General features: G+C 37.5%; 1 protein-coding gene across 3 annotated transcripts in view; it reads left to right on the forward strand.

Annotated features, from left to right (window-relative positions):
- Nucleotides 1-1071: 1071 nt before the first annotated feature.
- The window catches only part of LOC309693817 (kinesin-associated protein 3-like), a 26658-nt gene continuing 8623 nt past the window's right edge, over nt 1072-19106 (forward strand). The window contains exons 1-14 of one of the 3 annotated variants that reach the window (XM_082513385.1): nt 1072-1159; nt 10903-11034; nt 11309-11466; nt 11766-11827; nt 11998-12139; nt 15773-15872; nt 15958-16082; nt 16209-16307; nt 16456-16634; nt 17182-17344; nt 18306-18406; nt 18488-18596; nt 18702-18814; nt 19042-19106. The exon at nt 19042-19106 is cut by the window's right edge and continues 101 nt beyond it. In XM_082513385.1, coding sequence (XP_082369511.1) covers nt 11003-11034; nt 11309-11466; nt 11766-11827; nt 11998-12139; nt 15773-15872; nt 15958-16082; nt 16209-16307; nt 16456-16634; nt 17182-17344; nt 18306-18406; nt 18488-18596; nt 18702-18814; nt 19042-19106 — 1448 coding nt within the window. In that variant the 5' untranslated portion in view covers nt 1072-1159; nt 10903-11002. Of the gene's footprint in view, nt 1160-9786; nt 9939-10902; nt 11035-11308; nt 11467-11765; nt 11828-11997; nt 12140-15772; nt 15873-15957; nt 16083-16208; nt 16308-16455; nt 16635-17181; nt 17345-18305; nt 18407-18487; nt 18597-18701; nt 18815-19041 lie in introns of those variants that run through there. The other 2 variants (XM_082513383.1, XM_082513384.1) reach the window with 2 other exon arrangements.

Consider the following 19106-nt stretch of genomic DNA (forward strand, 5'->3'; position numbering starts at 1 on the left):
TTCTGATGGCTAAAGATCCAAACGGGACACAAAAAAAAAGATGAGAGCCAGGCCGAAATGAAATAAATAAATATATCATTAAATAATTAATTAAATGTGTCAATAATTAATTAAATGTGTCAATAATTAATTAAAATGTGAAATACATAAATAATTAATTAAATGTGTCAATAATTAATTGATTACATGTGTCATAACTATTTATTTAATTAATTAATTTCAATTTTAATTAATTATTGACACATTTAATTAATTATTTAATGGTGTATTTAATTAATTCATTATGGCAGTCCTGGCGTTCCATACTGATGTTGATTGCGATTTTAGTTCAATTATTGTCATTATTAAGCCTGTTTTTTGTGAGATGTTATAAGTGTGTAGTATGTGTGTATCCTAAATGTGTTTCAGGCGCCATAAATGCTAACATGAATATATACACCTTGCTAGCTTGGAAGTTGTGGTGGGTTGAGCTAACCCTCTTCCCCACTGTTTGTATTTGGTCATAGGAGCACTGTAAACCCGAATGTTCAAAGTAATTAAACAGATTAAGTAGTGTATACTCAAAGTCTTTAAAAAGTTCTGTTAACTTAAATATGTCAAGTTCGTATAACATGTTCTTCTTTTTGAGTAAATGAAACTAATAATATTTGATTGAATTGAACTATTTCTATATTAAGTAAGCATCACTTAAAATCATAACTTAAGCACAACGTAACACAGTTAAGTTAGGACATATAAGAATGGTAAAGTCCTGTTATTTTTGTTGTTTCAAGTAGGATTTAATAATAAACTTAATTTATGTAGCACATGCTAAAATACAATAAAATCTCAAAGTGTTTCACCAAATAAGTAAAATCAAATTGTCTTAAATGCATTAGTGGAAGACAAAATGTATTTATTTTAATATTCATTGTTTTATCAATGTGTCCTACATATATATTTTTAATTTTTTCCGTAAGTGTTGAGCAGCTGCAGGAATCAATTTTTATTCCGAGTTAATCTCTGATTCACCCTCCGAAGCGGAAGGCGGCGCTAATGAGCATTAATAGGAAACACAGAAGAAGTGAAGGTATATGGGCGGGAACAGCACCAAAGAGGCAACACGGACGACTGGAGAAAGTTGGACCTAACGGCAGCAACTAGCATCACTGGACTTACAGTAAGTTTTCAATGTTGATATTAGTTTATTGTTAAAATACGAATATTTAGTTGTATTTTGGGTGCGTGTCGAAAAGAATAGCAGAAATGTCGGTCCGTGTTTTTTATGTGCTTTGCTGCTCTCCCCGAAGGAAACTTTGCGCTTGCAGAGCTAGCATTAAGTTGTTGTAATGAGGGTCGCAGGCTGTTTAAAAAGTTAGATACTACTTGTTCTAGAGGTGGCGCCTGGTCGCCTAGTATAAAACAAAGTATTTTAATCTCTCTAAATTTTTAAACCCCCTCTCATGACTCAGAATAGTTGGGTCCAAACAAGCCCGTTGTCCCTGCAGTTACACAACGGAGATGCCTGTCTGCAGTGAGAGTGCTTTCAAGCAGTTTTCTTGTTAGAAACGCTATATTTTAAACTATATGTTCAGGGTTAGGGTTGTGAAGGAGCTCTTGGACCTCTGGCCTGCTCTAAAAATGGAGTCTGAGGTAATATGGATCAGCTCTCTTTAAAATGAAAATTGTAATTCTTACTCATGTGGCAGCTTTTTGCTGCTTTATAAAGATGTGCGAGATTCTTCAAATTGAACTGTATTGTTCTTCTGCTGTAGTTGTTAGTGATGGGATTTCCGGCTCTTTTTAGAGATCCGGCTCTTTCGGTTCGCCTCACTAAAAAGACCCGGCTCTTTCGGCTCCGAACCGGCTCTTCAGGTTGTTTTGTTGCTTTAATTAATTTATTATTAACAATAATATAAAATTATGCACAAAAGGAATTACTAACGTAAAAACAAGTGGTTTTATTTATATATGTTTATATATAAATATATGCGGTGGCCCCTAGAGACAAAACACGTACAAACTCCAAAACACATTTCTAGCATGAACTGAACTTCCAAAGCAGAGCTACTAGATCACTTAAATTACACAATTGAAAGCATGTGTGTATTGTTTGTATATTTATACACAGGCACTCATATATATATTCAAATAATTTAAAAAAAAGTTCATTTACCTGTTATTACCACACACCAAATCCGGTCGTTGGTACTTGCTGGCTTGTGTAGCCACAAGATAACAAAGGCTCAACACTGCGCCCAGCATCCTGGAGCACTTCTGTTGTCTTTTGTACGTGTTTTGAGTTTTTATGTGCTTCTGAGTTTTTATATGCTTCTGAGTTTTTACGTGCTTCGGAGTTTGTACGTGTTTTTACGTGTTTTTGGAGTTTTTACGTGTTTTGGAGTTTGTACGTGTTTGTACGTGTTTTGGAGTTTGTACATGCTTCAGAGTTCGTACGTGATTTGAAGTTTGTATGTGCTTTGTCTCTAGGGGCCACCGTAAATATACTTTTATTTATTCACTCCACATAAAATGTAATAAATAAATCATATAATACAAAAATCAACTATTCACATTTCAAGTTTTAACTATTTAAATTTTCAGCTTTTTCCTTTCACAAATTTAAAGTGAAAAGAACACAAAACACTGCAAACCACAACACAATTAAATATAAATTATAATATGAAAACTAAAAGAACATGCATATTCTCTGTCATATGGACCTGCATGAATAAACTTTCTCAATCCTTTATCATCTGCAACTGAAAATAGTTGTGGATGATTACTATACCTTTCTAATGTTGTTGTCCCTGCCTCTCTTTCTCTCTCTCTGGCTCTGTTCCTGTGCTACTGAGTGTAACTACCGCCCCTCCCCCCTCTGCCCAGCGTAAAGCACAAGGCTCGCGTGCAGAGTGAAGCGGAAAAAAGTGCGAGAGAGAGGCTGAGAGAAAGAAAAAAAAAAAAAAAAACCCACGTGACGGCTCGCGATAAGGAGCCGGCTCGCGTCGTTCACGTCAAAGAGCCGGCTCTAAGAGCCATTTCGTTCGCGAACGACCCATCACTAGTAGTTGTATGCAGAGTTTCAGCGGATTACAAATCAGAACCTGCCCAATACATTCTACGCTGAACTTGACCGCCATCTTCCTCGACTGATGACCTTATTCAGCCAGGGCATCAAAAACTGGGAAGACAGCAGATGCCCTGGCTGAAATTCTAAGAATTCACAATGAACAGGTAATAATAGATTGTTACACATTTCATAGGTTGAACCAGTGGAACATTGGACAGGTTCAATGATTTAAATGAGCTTTTTGAATTTTGCTATTACTCCACTTTGTGTTTGCTATTTGTCTGACTGTATTAAAGATGTGAACAGGTTATTTGTGGACATATGTTCTGATTTGACTGTTGTTTTTGTTGTTGTTCAGTAAACTCACCAGTATATACAATTCTGTTTTTATCTGGAAATAGGAAATCCATGATATCCACACCAAGCGCACTACCGTTCTCCACGCCCTTCCTGTCTATCTGCGTGAGGATGTCTCTGGATTTTTCAGAACCTGCACTGTGAGTGTCCTTAAGTATCTAACAGATACTACTGTGTATATAAACAGTGCATCAAAGTACAAACATGTATTTTGATGCACTGTTTGGACTTATCTTTGTTTAGTCTACCCATAAGGTTTCCATGTATGGTCTTTTCTGTCTCCTCACTACGAATGAACTGAATTGGTGTTTTGTTGAAAGTGATAAGATGTTTAGTAAAACATTTTCCTGTGTATTTCCTTTAGCTTAGTTTCAGTCTATCTCACACCACTTGATTCTCTGGTGAATTAGCTGATTTATGTGTGCAGAACATGGATCTTCTGTTTTTCACCTCTTACAGTGAGACTCAGGTCTCCCTTGTAAAAGAGGTATTTGATCTCAGTGGGAGTTGGTAAAATGAGAAATTATATGTCGTCTGTTGTATTTCTTGGGTTAGATTGTGATTAGTATCTCTTTTTCATTAATTCAGGACGAATCTGATGAGTTGGAGCTTGATGGTGTTGAAGTGGCCCTCTTCACTGTCATCAGTGACCATGACACAACAAGTCCAGTTCACTACCAACCTGTGAAAATCTCTGTCGTCATTGTAAGTGATGCCGTGTTCAGTCTCCCCAGATTTGGTGAAGCCTTCCTGGTAATGTTTGGACTGATCTATGCACTTCACCTCAGCTACCCCAAAGGCCTGACCAACACTTTAGAATTTACTCAAAAGATTTTATTTGGTCTAGAAAGTGGTAAACTGTCACCCAGGTTACAGACCCTCAAGAATGACTTGGTTATTGTAGGAACTCATCTGAAAGAAGGATGCAGGGTGAAGCATTATAAAAGGCTAGTTCAAAGTTCTCTCCTTTCATCTAAATAATGCCTCAAAACATTATTGCATTACTCTACAGGTGTTCAGCCAATAGGTCCAAACTATACAATGTGCCTTTGTTCTCATTAACATAATGCAAAGCAACACTAATGTTTTGTATGTTTTAATGTTTTTCGTAATACTATTTCCAAAACATTGTGGGCTGTGCAAGATGACCTAAATTTCACTGTTTGATACTAGTTAATGTAAAACAAATAGCATTGTAATTCACTCAAATTGCTGCCTTGTTGTCTTATTCAGATATTAGCCAGAGAGCCAAAAGCACATTTTGATATTATTAATTAGTGTGAATGCTTGAAAAGCATTCACAGTATTGTTCTTCTAATCTTTATTATTATTTTTTCCTATTCCGTACGTTTTTCGCCGACTATCTCCTTCAAAACCGTTCAACTTAGAAAAACCATTCAAACACCATTAGATTCCTCTTCTTTTGGAATGGTGTGCTTCTACTTTTCTCATTTTTAACATTTATATTTTTAATTTTATTCAACTTTATTCAACAAAAATTTCCCATGTATTTCAATGGGGAGACCCTTCAAATTCTCATTCAACTTACTCATTTTTAAACTCTTACTACTTCAACATACGTTCACATAGAGCCACCATTCAAACTTTAAAACGAAGACAAGACATTCAACTATTCAACTTGTATTTATCTTTTCAATATCTATTATACTTTTTCTTCAGTTCCAGTTTAAGTTTCATGATGTTTTTTCACCCGTTTCAGAGTTTATAATGGGTGTGTATGGGACGGAATGTTGGGGCTAGAGTGAGGCAGCTCAACTGCTAGAGTGAGAGGAGCAAAAAAATTAATCTTAAAATCTTTTTTAAAACTGCTGCTGTGTCCGCAGCGTTTGCTCTACAGGTATGATTTTACCCTCAAAACGTAGCCATGGCTGTCCTCTTTCATCCAATGTGTTTACTATTGTACTAGGTGTTATGGTTCTTTCATAAATGTCACCAATGCACAGCCTCCTCCCTCCAACTCTTCCATAGACTCTAATGTTAAAATGGCTCAGAAGGTTCGTTTGAAAATCAGAAGAGCATGGTGTCTTTCCACTGTCACCACGTCCATATAATAAGCTCCACAGGCATGAAAACTGAGAATTAGGTAGACTAGACATTGCTGTCGCTCACGGTGAAAGAATTTTGTCAATACGACTTTTACTTTTCATTTGGGAGCGATTTGTTTCGGCCTGACTTTTCTGTTCATTTTAAGCAGCAAAAGTGAGGTGCATGTCTGTGTACGTGTGTATGGAGCCATTGGGTGCGGTCACTATAGCAACCAGGCTCACACCTGCCTGCTTAACGAGCTCTCTCTGCCACTCTGCCAAAATTCATCTTAAACACTTCTCTTTCAACTGCTGCTGTGTCCACAGTGTTAAAGCCATCATTTTACCCTCAAAACGTCGCCATCGTTGTTCTTTTTCCAACATCTTGTCTTTCAAAGCTCAGAGATGTAAACTTTTTAAACTGTGTGGGTCCAAGTGGAGGGATCACATTTTAGTCATTCAGTGATTCAAAGAATATGACCTTTTAATATTCTTTCAGATGTTTTCTGACTCTAAATGTTCTTTTCTCATTTCTTAGGTTTTTCTAATTTACAATTAAAACATTTTCAGCTTTTTTCCAACTTCTTCTTCTGTGTAACCTTCAGCTTTTAGCAGTTCAGCACTTTTGTTTTTAGGTTAAATTCGGGTTTTTTTTTTATCTCATTCAAGATTTTTAACTTAAATTCAGTAACTAATTCATTTCAGTGCATACATTCAGATTCAAGCATTCACACTGCAGTTTCTTCAGAAAATGCACTTTCTAGTTATTATTTGGCATTATTTTTCATTACTCTGACAGTTTTCCTGACTAAACAATTTTTGGTCTACTTATTTTAATTTATAAATGTTTTTGTTAATTATTTTTAATTAATTTAATTTTTTTTTTTTAATGTATTTAATTTCAACATAGTGCTAAAAGGGAGCAGGCAAGATACTGTTCAATGGCAGATGTTTATGACTTTTGCATATTAAGTTACCGATACTCAGTGTAATTGAGGCAATCAATTGCCTCAAAAATTTTAAGTTTTGGGTCACATGTTTTTAAGTATCAAGTAGTCAACATATTTGACTAACGTGTACTTAAAATAATGACAACACAAACTAATAAACATTTGAGTTTTGTTAACATAAAAATGTTGTGGTTGTGTACTTATTTTTTATAAGTTCTGTGAACTTATTTCTTTGAATTTGTAAACTTGAAACTTTAAGTCATATTAACTGCAAATATTTGAGTTGACCGTTCTCAAAAGATACAAGTACCATGTAATCTAAACTTTTATGTTCTGGAAAAATTTGACTTTTGAGTTGATCAACTCAAAAAAATTGAGGCAATCGATTGCCTCAATTTTTTTGAGTTCTGGTAACTTATTCGGGTTTACAGTGAGCTGGAGTGGGCAAATTATGTACTTGGAGGTCTTTCTTTCTTTTACCTTTTTTATCAGGTATGTCGGATTTCATGTTGTTGTTTTTGTTTTATCTTATGTCAAATATGTTACGTGTAAATGCATACTTTATGTTTAATGTAAAAATAAATGCCAGTCCTTTTCTACAATTCCCCTTTGGGAGAGGAGCTGGAGTGGGCAAATTATTTACTTGGAGGTCTTTCTTTCTTTTACCTTTTTTAACAGACACAACGCAGAATCACACAGGTTACACTTGTGTATAAATACACAAACAATACACATATGCTTTCAATTGTGTAATTTAAGTGATCTAGGTAGCTCTGTTTTCGAAGATCAGTTAACGCTAGCAATGTGTTTTAGTTTGTACGTGCTTCAGAGTTTGTAAGTGCTTTGGAGTTTGCACGTGCTTTTTGGAGTTTGTATGTGTTTTGGAGTTTGTACGTGCTTTGTCTCTAGGGGCCACCGTATATATTTATATATAAACATATATAAATAAAACCACGTTTATTTTACATTAGAAATTCCTTTTGTGCATAATTTTATATTGTTGTTGATAATACATTAATTAACCCTTTAAAGGCGGTCCGTTTTCCCTAACTATTTTTAAATTCCGGTAGCACTGCAACCACGTAAGCTGGCGCAATACTTTTTTGGCATATGAAACCGGAGGAGTTGTACTTACATGCTATGCCATCAGCTTGCCCTAGGTCCCGGTTTCCTTCCACATATTGCTTTGCCAAAATTGCATAAAAAGCGCTTGCAGCAACAAAAACATAATATTCCAGAAACACGCTTTGCCAAACTGATCAGCTATTCATAACACTTCCTACGTTGGAATAGATTTTTTTCTTTCTTTTTTTTAAAATAAACTTTATTTAACAAACAATGAGTATACAACATACGAACAGATGAAGTATACAAAACAACAGAACATGAACACACAAAGCCAGGGGTAAAAGAAAAAGGTAACAATTATAAGAATACACGCAAAAATTCACATACATAAATTGTTTTGAGAGCCTTTTTGTTGGTGGAGTCTGATATTGATTGTATGTACATTTCCACATCCTTAAAATAATGACAGAAATATGGTGTTTTGTTAGTAAACTTACATTTATGGATAAAAAATTTAGCTAAAAGTATTAACAAATTTATCATATAAAAACATTTATCATACTTCTTGAGGAACATAAAGAAACAGAATAAAACATTTTCCCATCGTAAAGAAAACTCCCTTAAAATATGGACAATAACAAACCTGCTAAATTCCTTCCAGAATCTCTGTGTAAAAGAACAGTACCAAAAAAGATGTGTCACAGTTTCTGGATGATCCCCACAGAAAGTACAATTAGTATTTATGTCCCTTTTAAATTTTACCATGTAGTGACTGGCTGGATAACATTTATGTAGAATTTTAAATGAGACTTCTTTTACCTTATTTACAATCAAATATTTATGGGGGACCATCCAGACTGTCTTCCACTTGATATCTGGAACAAATCGGTTCCAATAAGATATTATATATGGGAGAGAGACGATATCTTCTTGGAATAAACTACGTATTCTTTTATTGCTATTACCAAGTTCCTGTGAAAAGCAGATTTTTCCTATTGGTGACTCAGCTGGATCAGAGAGAGTGACTGAGGTAGAGATCGAGCTGTCAGTGTTTTTATATAACATTAAAGTCCCTGAGGGTATGGCACCAAGCACCATTGAGAATTCCTGAACACTGATTGGAAAATTATATAGTGCAATAAAGTCGTCGTATGTAAGTAGTTGTCCCTCTTTACTAACCAGCTGAGCCACCAATAGGATCCCATTTTGGATCCAAGTTTCCAGGAAAAGTGATTTATTTTTATATAAAATATCTCTCTTGTTCCAGATAAGGTATTTGTGAGGTGAGAAGTTGTGTTTATAAATGAGGGTCCACGCTAAGAGGACCTGCTTATGGAAGGATGAAAGCTTTACAGGGAGTTTCTCAACATTGTAATTACAATTTAAAATAAAATTAAAGCCACCAAAACGAGAGAAAATATGATATGGTATAAAGTTCCAGATAGAGGTAGGGTTTTTAAGAAAATGTTTAGCCCAATTAATTTTGAAAGTGTTATTTAAAGTACGTTGGAATAGATGTCAGCGCGAACTATCACATGTCCGCCATTACCTGCCCGAAACCGGAAGTGACGTCATTTTCGCGGAAATGTAGTTTTTTTTTACCATCAGTGCCTTGTAAGCCTATAGTGGTGTTTTTAAAAGTTATGTTTGACTTTATGACTTTCTGTGTCGTTTCTGGGATGCTTAGAAGTCAAATTGAACCGCTGAAAATAGTTAATTTTGATGCATATGCTGTTTTTTTTTTTGCAAATTTGCATTATAATATTTATTTTCGTTTTTCCTGCAGTATATACAAATTGGTGTATTTCAAAAATAAAACTATGAAGACACTCAAAATAAATTTCCTGTGGTGGGAAACTATTTTGTACAACTTTTTTGTATTTATAGTTTTGAGGGACAAGCCTCTTAAATTTCTCTAACTAGAAATATATGTTAAAAAAACAAAAAGATTTTCAATTTTTTTATAGTTTATTGCACTTTGTGACAATTTATGTAATTACTATGCACTTAATGCATACATATTATTAAAATTTGGGCTATAATCGTTGTATTGATGTATAGCAACTTGAAATGCTCCCAAAAATGGCACTACAGCATGTAAAAATATAATATAAGCTCTGGCAGACTTGGTTCTGTAGTAGGTCTTAAAGAGTTAAAGCAACAAAACAATCTGAAGATCCGGTTGGGAGCCGAAAGAGACGACTCTTTTTAGTGAGTCGAGCCGAAAGATACGGTTCTCTAAAAAGATCCGTAATTCCCATCACTACCAGTTACTGAATCAGTCACGTGGTACGAACGTCACTGCATACGTAATCAAAGCAAGCCTCGATACGCGCTTCACAAAAACACCCCCGAGATTACCCGACACACTTCGACACATCACTACTGTTACGTTCATTAAAAATATTGAAGTTTAAATCTGAGGAAGATGCAGGATGATGCACGTTATCTCAAACGGTCAGTCATAACGTGAGTTTATTATTCTAAGAGTAATGTGTTTGCTAGATATGGTCACCAATTTAAGTAATATATGGTGTCCATACTATCACGTTAGCTTTACTGTGAACGTCTAACCAACACTTAGAAGATAAGAGGAAGCGTTTTTTAAATTGAAATTCTTGCTAATTAGCTTGCCCTGATCCATGGCATTTCTCTATATAGTGCGATGTTTAATTACCTTTCCAATTTGGGAAATTTCCTGTTTTCTTGCTCGGTGCAGAATGCGAGCATATAATTGTTTATGTTTTAAATAAATAACGACAACGGTCAGTTTGGCGTACATGCAGTTGACAGAAAGGTCACTTAAAATCTCTCACCATTTAAATCAGCCTTCATGGTTGTATTCACATCCCCTTCGTTAGCACAGTTACCCAATTATTTCTAAAAGGAGCCTACTGTGCATGACAACTTATAAACAAATAACGACTGATTTTACGTTTTCCACTGACTTATAAATCCGCCAATAAAAGGAAACATTTTTTAACCTTCCCTACCTGAAGGAAGGGGGATTGGAAATCTGAATTGGAGCTAACATAGCTAGCAAGCTTCCGTGCTAAACTGTGGTGGATAATCGCTAGCTAATTGCACGTAGTGTTGAATTTATTTGCAATCAGGGATTTGCACCGAGTTTAGCTCGTGTTTGTCATGCTTTAACTCTCTGTGGAATCGTGTTTTATTGTTAGCCGGTTAGTAATATTATGCTATTGTCTGGGCGTGTCTTCCTATGTGTTATTGTTATGGGCGGCGGATATTTTACTGGCTTGGCAATTAACGACCTATTTTCTGTAGTAAAATTTAAAGTCATTTTGTTGTGAAATTAACTTGCTAGCTGATTTGCGTCCGATGCAGTTATTATATGGTATGATGTAAATTAAATAACTGGAGTTTTATGTCTTTACTGTATTTTGTACTGCCTGTTCTTGATCGCTCAAAGCAAAGTGACTGTGGGCGGTTTGGACGTCCATCCCACACAGAAGGCCCTTGTAGTCCACTATGAGGTGGAGGCATCTATCCTTGGAGAGAGTGGAGGACATATGCTTGGAGAACGCAAGGAGGGACAAAAAATGTAAGTAAGCGCATCTGTCTTTAGGTTTTACATCACAACAGGACCTCACAAACAAACTAGTGGGTGACATCATGACAGTGTCTTTTGCATTAGGTGTGTGAAAAGAGGACTATTCTGCCTGTGGAAAGGATTAAAAAAGTAAAAAAAAAATGTGTTATTTATGCCAGAAAAAAAAGGCTATTGGGCCACAGTTTTACAATCAGTATATTTATTTTGAATTTAATGAAACCTGCTAGCTTCTGCTTTCTCTTCTGCTCTTTTTTTCATGCTCCAGTATCCGCATGAAAAGTCTTTCTCCTAGTACAGATGTGGGAGCTTTGGCAAAGAAAGTGCTGGAGGAGTGTAAGATGATCCCTGCTTCCCGTCTGCCCCAGGTGGAGCAGCTCCTGTACTACTTGCAGAACAGAAAATCATCCCCGGTGGAGAGCAACGGTTAGTCATACCGCCGTCATTGCACCTGTGCTCTGGAGCCCAAAATCTTTACTGTCCAATTCCAACTTTGGCTAACTTCAGTCCCACATGTAGATTGGCAGCTTGTTAGTCCAGCATGTACTGTAAACATTCTAGAAATATTAAGACATGTAAGGAGGTTGTGTAATGGCAGACCTAAAGTATGCACTGTGATGCTAATAAAAGAAAATGTAAACTAATGCAATTAAAGTTTCAAGTTTGGAATTAATGCTGATGTGCTTTGTTTTGGCTGTTTATGTATGTGTGTGTTTTGTCACCAGTGGAAAAAAAAGGAAAAAGAACAGTCAAGCCCAAAGAATTGACACCATTTGAAGGCATAGAGGTAACCATTTGTTCCACTGTAGTTTGATCTCACACAGCAGTAAGCACATGTTCTGTCTTCATTAAAGCAACAACCCGAAGTTGCTCAAATGTGTTGTTTAAATAGTTTGGCTGGTGAAAGAATGCATTTGTTATCAGTCAACAACTTTGTGTGTTTGTTTGTGTTTGTAGTTAAATGAGGAGGCCAGTATAACTAGAGTGGATGAGTATATTGAACTGCTCTATGAAGGGATTCCAGAGAAGATCAGAGGCTCAGCTCTCATCCTGCAGCTTGCCCGTAACCCTGATAACCTGGAGGAGCTACTGCACAATGGTACACTTTTATTCTCCATCTTAATTCTGATGGTTAACAGAGTCGTACCTACAGCAGTTTCCTGACATTCCTGGATAGTTTAAGTGTGTCATCTCTTAAAACTATTTTATATGGTTTGACTCAAACCATTTAATGAAGTTAGTGTAACATCATTGGTACAAACGCACCCTGAGAGCTCATCGTTGTTTACTACCTTTTTTGATTGATTTTTATTTAGCTATATTTTTCTGCATACAGAAAGAACATTTGATTCTCTAATTGTCTAATAATTAAAGGCAGCATGCTTTACTTGTGCTCTATATAATTGTCATTTTCTCCAGAGCAGTAGCAAGTTCTTAGCATATTTTTCCATTTTTTCCTGCACTACAAAATAACTGAACCTAACCAGTGCTCAGTATCGACTCGAAGGTTGTCTCTTTGGGTTATTGTTAGAATACTTCCATTTTGACATCTGTGTTATGATGGTATTTGATGCTAGATATATTGTGTGGACTAAAGTATTGGGCTACCCTTTTGAATTCAGGTGTTTTCATTCTCATTGCCATAAGTGTATAAAATCGAACACCTAGCCATGCAGTCTGCTTTACAAACATTAGTGAAAGAGTGGGTCACTCTAAACCTGTGTTTCCCAACCTTTTGGAGCCATGGCACTTATTTCACATTAGGAAAATCACACAGAACACCACCAAACAAAAATGTCACAAAAAGCATATTGATAATTTTCCCCGTGCACCAGGTATGGCAAAATTGGCTCAGTTTCTTATATCAATGTTATTAATTTTAACTGTCATAAACAGGATGTGACAAGTGATGATAATAATAACAACTGTACTGCATTAAAACATTCACAGCAGGTGGGATATCCAATTTTTAAGTGATGACATATGAACTCTACTTCTGGGTCAAAACTACTCTGCGTTTATCAAGGCTGTTGTGTTTTTAACATGTTTTAATGTTTTGTATCTTGTTCTATTTAATCTGAAAAAGCCCCTAAAAAAGGCAGTGATCACCTTCAGCTACTCTCGGTTTTTATTACCACTGTTCATTTTAAAGCTTTATGCCATGCAGCAGTATATTAATGACTAACCTCGTATTGTGGATGGATTATCTCAGTTGTTTTCCTGACTGAAGTTTAGTCCATTTACAGCATCCTGCCACGCAGTTGCGTTTGTCCCTAACCATCAGGAATAGGTCTGGGTATCGTCACTGATTTCTAGAATCTATTCGATTCCAATTCACAAGGTCCCAAATCGATTCGATTTGATTCAAATATTATAATTCTGATCACGTATCAGTACATATCCATGTTTTTATTTTTGTAAAAAGAAAGCTGACACTTTCGAGACTTTATTGAAGGCGTAAGCATCACAGAAGATGCCTTTGTGTCAAAGTAACTGAGGATAAAACAGAAAAACATGAAGGCGATTTTCCTGGCCTGGGATTTTATAGCAGATGGCCTTAAAAATATTCTGCAGACTGGTGGCTAATAAGCGAGCGAATAATGCAGTAAAGTAAGAGGGAATTCATGACGATGTTTATGTGAAGCGTAGTTTGGATCTTCTTTTGCTGCTGGTTCAGTCAATATTGTTTGGAGATGTCTGTGAAGGTTCTCAGTCATCCAGGTCATCGTAGTCAAAGGAGCTTGCAAAGAAAAGCGTCTGGACTTCTTTAAGTTGCTTGAAGACGTTTCACCTCTCATCCGAGAAGCTTCTTCAGTTCTAAGGTCAAATGGTGGAGAGTCCCAGATATAAACCTAGTGGGAGTAACCCCCCACAGAGGGACAAAAGGACCCCCTGATGATCCTCTAATCGCCTGAGCCAAGGTGTGAAACTGGGTGTGGGTCCCAATCAGCCAGAGTTTCGGGTGTGTTCATTGTGAAACCTGGCCCCACCTTATCTAACATGCGAATTCCTGAGGTCAGATGGCCCAGGATGTGAGTGGGCGTTAAGGCGTCTGGGAAGGGATCTCAAAACTGGATTATAGATGGCAGACAGTTGGTGTCGTAAACCCCCGCCTCTGTTCAAAGATGGTCGCTCACAGTGGACATAGATGGCTTCTTTCACTCCTCTTTCAAACCATCTGTCCTCTCTGTCCAAAATGTGAACATTGGCATCCTCGAAAGAGTGTCCTTTATCCTTAAGATGCAGATGGACTGCTGAGTCTTGTCCTGTGGAGGTGGCTCTTCTGTGTTGTGCCATGCGCTTGGGAAGTGGCTGTTTGGTCTCTCCAATGTAGAGGTCTGAGCATTCCTCGCTGCACTGTACAGCAAACACCACATTGTTAAGTTTGTGTTTTGGCGTTTTGTCTTTTGGGTGAACCAGTTCCTGTCTGAGCGTGTTGCTGGGTCTGAAATACACTGGGATGTCATGCTTGGAGAAAACTCTCCTGAGTTTCTCTGATACACCGGCTACATAGGAGATGACAATGTTGTTGCATCTGTCCTTCTTATCCTCCCTCGCTGGTGTCTGGTCTTCTTTTCTGTGCCTCTTTGCTGACTTTAAGAACGCCCATTTAGGATAGCCGCACGTTTTGAGTGCTTCCTTTACATGTGTGTGTTCCTTCTTTTTTCCTTCAGGCTTAGAGGGAACATGTTCTGCCCGGTGGTGTAGGGTCCTAATTACTCCAAGTTTGTGTTCCAAAGGGTGATGGGAGTCAAAGAGGAGGTACTGGTCCGTGTGTGTGGGCTTCCGGTAAACTTCGATGTTGAGTTTGCCGTTCTCTTCAATGTGCACGGCGCAGTCCAGGAAAGGCAAACAGTTGTCCCTTGTGTCTTCCCTGGCGAACTTGATGTTTTTATCCACAGCGTTAATGTGCGCAGTGAAGGATTCCACTTCTTGTGTCTTGATTTTGACCCAGGTGTCGTCCACACATCTGTACCAGTGGCTGGTACAGATATGTCTCTCTGTTTGGAGAGAAATAAAACCTGCAGCTTCAGACTCTAGTGCAAAAAGGACGTAAACACAAAGCATGGACCCACTGAAACATCAGAATCAGTGAGCTGTCTGCTTTCAGCCCTGACCGTGTCTGTGTCTGTGCCGCTGGGTGAGAAAGGCGACATCTCACTGATTGTGATGCGTCGGCGGGTCCACGCTTTGTGTTTACGTCTTTGTGCAGAATCCGTGTACCTGCTCCCATTTACTGTTTTAGCTCTTTGGTGGTTGTTGAAATCTTGTAAGGTTTAACCTGAGATTCTGGCGTTTCGGGCAAAATAAATTTATATTTAAAATCAATTCAGGATTTTAATGAAATGTCTGTCCTAGATATTCCACGATAAACTGTAAGTGGGCGCAGGCTAGCTGCTCTCAGCCGCATGGCATGTGGTCGTCCGCTCAACGCACTGAGCTAACAGGCACCCCATAAAATGGCAAATATGAGACAGAAAATAAAGTTATGGGCTACACAGACTATATGACTAAGGATTAAGGATTTTGAACTGCGAAACATGTAAAGCTACTTTAAGACTCAAAGACCAAAAATCTGCTCCTGGAAATGGGCTCAATAGGTTCTCTATTGCCCCAAGTATCTTTTTCTAACTGAAAATTTGTTAGATGGCACATGTTATATCACAATATATTATTGTGCCGTTATCTGCTGTACTTATGATGTGAAAACTTCCCTTGTCTTTCCTAATAGAGACAGCTCTTGGTGCTTTGGCCAGAGTACTAAGGGAGGATTGGAAGCAGAGTGTAGACCTAGCCACCATCATCATTTATATATTCTTCTGCTTCTCCAGGTAACACACACACTTACATAGCAGCTCACTTCCATCACATTTATTCTTACTGTTGTGTTTAATCCTCTTACCTTTCCTCCTCCAGTTTCTCCCAGTTTCACGGGGTGGTGAGTCATTATAAAATAGGCGCCCTGTGTATGAGTGTGGTCGAACATGAATTGAAGAGATACGACGCATGGCGTGAGGAGCTACGCAAGAAAAACAAGGCCTATATCCTTTTTATTGGTGTTTTTTGCTTACTTTTCTGCTCTCTCCCTTTATAGTTTTGCTGACTTAATGAGAATGTACTCATTAAGTCAGCAAAAATAATGTTTTCCTTAATGTTCTTTTGCGCACGTGAGTCTGCACCAGAGAATGGCTCCCTGAGACGAGACCAGGACAAGGCTCTCAGAAAATACCATGGCCTTTTGGCTAAGCAGGAACAGCTGCTCAGAGGTAGGCTTTGTTTTTGTTTTTTTTTTTGTTTTTTTAATCTCCTCATTCAGAACTTTTGTTGATCAGATGTAACTGAAATTACTATATCATCTCTAATTTTCTGTTTCTCCTCCTCACTTCTGCTGGCCTGTTTTTCTCTGGTTCTTAGTGTCTCTTTACCTCTTGCTGAACCTTGCTGAGGATACGAGGACAGAACTGAAGATGAGGAATAAAAACATTGTTGGCTTGTTGGTCAAAGTTCTTGAACGTGATGATGAGGAGCTGCTTGTCCTGGTGGTTTCTTTCCTTAAAAAACTCTCCATCTTTCTTGAGAATAAGAATGACATGGTGGGTGGTAGAAACAAGACTTTCAGATTCGATAACGCTTGCCAGGAGCATAGGAGAAACAGTCCTGATGATCATTTTTATGTTACAGAGATCTGTTGTTAACCAAGTCAACTTCATTTATTTTTATTCTACATCCTTTGTTTAAAAATAGGGGGGGGGGGACCCGGTTTGCATTGTTTTTGCATTGTTATTCCTTCTTCCTCTGGTAATGATTGTGGGGAAATATTCTGTAAGTCAGTTGTCTTCCAGTATTGTAAGTCTTCTGTAGTGCAGAGGTTAGGTTGGTTTTTTTTTGGGGGAGGGGGCTGTAAATGGTAGTGTCTTATTGACAAGCTCCACATAATATGTAGCTATTAGCTTCTAATATTGGAAAGTAGGTAAACAGTAGAATAATAGTAATCCTTGCTTTGGATTTCTGAATTTGTCTTTTTTCGTTTATTGTGATGCCCTTGATGTTCATTCAGCTCTTGTCGGTGGCATAAATTATTTTCTGCTGAATTTACCATCATTAGATTTGCTATAATCTGTGTTTGTCTCTGATTTGTAGGCTGAGGTGGATACAGTGGAGCGGTTGGCTCGCCTGGTTCCCTGTAAACATGAAGACTTATTAAACTTGACTCTACGTTTGCTGCTCAACCTCTCCTTTGACTCTGGACTTAGAGCCAAGATGGTAGAAGTTGGCCTGTTACCTAAACTCACTGTCCTGTTAGGTAATGATGCACGCTAGTTTAATAGCATGCAGCACATAGCGATCCATTCACAGTACTTTTAGCAAAGTGACTGCTGGGAACAAACGTGTAGCTTACAGCTTTTTAAGTATTGCTGATAAGTCGACACACAATCAACACTGTGGATTGTTACATCCTGAATAAAAATTGTTCACATTCTCCTGGTGTTATAAAAGCACTTCATGCTTATGTTGAAAATCTCCTCTTCAGCTGTGATCAAACTGAAAAATGCAACCCAAACGATAAACGGAGATTGTTGCCCGGGAGATCTCTGTTCAGTCTCCATTCAGTCCATCAAATGATCTCTGTTTTTCCCTTTTTGGTTGCACCTTTTCCACCTTTCACTGCAGCTTTGCAAGTAAATGGTAGGTGTGTGCAGACAAGTTGCGTCTTCAAACTACGGGTGACTGCAGGAATCTGCTGTTGACCAAAGAAAGTTCAGTTCAAGCAATTCTGACAAGTTGGAATGAATTAGTAGGGTACAGAGATTCACTTGTTGTTTGAGTAGAACAAAGAAAGGAATAATTGGAATGGAATTTAAAACTAAATTAATGACAACCAAACTAGAAAAAAAAGCCACAGGTAGCTTTAAAATAAAGGGTTAAACTCACCTACTTCAAACTGTGTCCTGTTTACAGCCTGCTTTTAAAGCTACTGTATATTTGAGATTCTTTGGATTCAACTGCCTCTTCAGTCAACTTCTTGCCACTTAATTCAGTTAGGGAACTTCTTTAATGAACACAAAAACCTTGGTTTAAATCTTGCACTAGCTTAGCACCAGATGAAAGATGCTCTTTATATATCCCAGATTTGGGAAATGCATTTATCTCTGCGTTTTGCTTTTATAGTTAATAGCCTTGCAGTGTAGCTGTTGTGAACCCTTGGCATTTTATGCAAAACTGTAACATGGTAATGGTATCATCGTTATTGTGTGTGTTTTCAGGGGATGAGAACAACAGACAGATGGCAATGCGTATCCTGTACCACATCAGCATGGATGACCGGTTCAAGGGCATGTTTGTTTATACTGACTGCATACCACAGGTACAAAATGTACACTGAGCTGAACACTCATAGTGCCTGAGTTCTAAAGTCTTAGGTACAATTTTGTGTGTTTGTGTGTAGCTAATGCAAATGCTGTACGAGCATGGTGAGGAGGAAATTGAAACTGAGCTCATCTCCATCTGCATCAACCTGGCTGCAAACAAGAAGAATGCACAACTCATGTGTGAAGGTATTTTACTTTTTGCACAAGTTAGACCATTGCCTCACCATCACAGGTACCAGATGTCTGTATGGCTTTTGGAAGAGATTATTCTGAGTGTCTCTCCATTCCTAGGAGATGGATTGAAGATGCTTATGAAAAGAGCTCTGAAGATGAAAGACTGCCTCCTCATGAAGATGATCAGAAACATCTCACAACATGATGGCCAAATCAAATCACTGTTCATAGTGAGTTATATGCAATAAAGAAAACGTTACAAACTAAAATTATCATTATTATCAGTCATTATTTAATAATCATTGTGTACGGAAATTGCTGTGATCAGTATTGACCTAAACATCAGCCTTGTTTTCAGGATGGTTGAGGTGGGGTGTTTTTGTTTTTTGTTTGTTTGTTTGTTTTGTTTTTTGATTGTTTGTTTTTAATTGTGTAAATTCTCTTCTTGCTTTGTCAGGACTATGTTGGTGACCTGGCAGCGGAGATTAAAGAAGAGGAAGAAGAGGATTGGGTTCTGGAGTG

The sequence above is a fragment of the Aulonocara stuartgranti genome (assembly GCF_965226115.1).
Source record: "Aulonocara stuartgranti genome assembly, chromosome: 18".
In the NCBI taxonomy this organism is placed as follows: Eukaryota; Metazoa; Chordata; class Actinopteri; order Cichliformes; family Cichlidae; genus Aulonocara; species Aulonocara stuartgranti.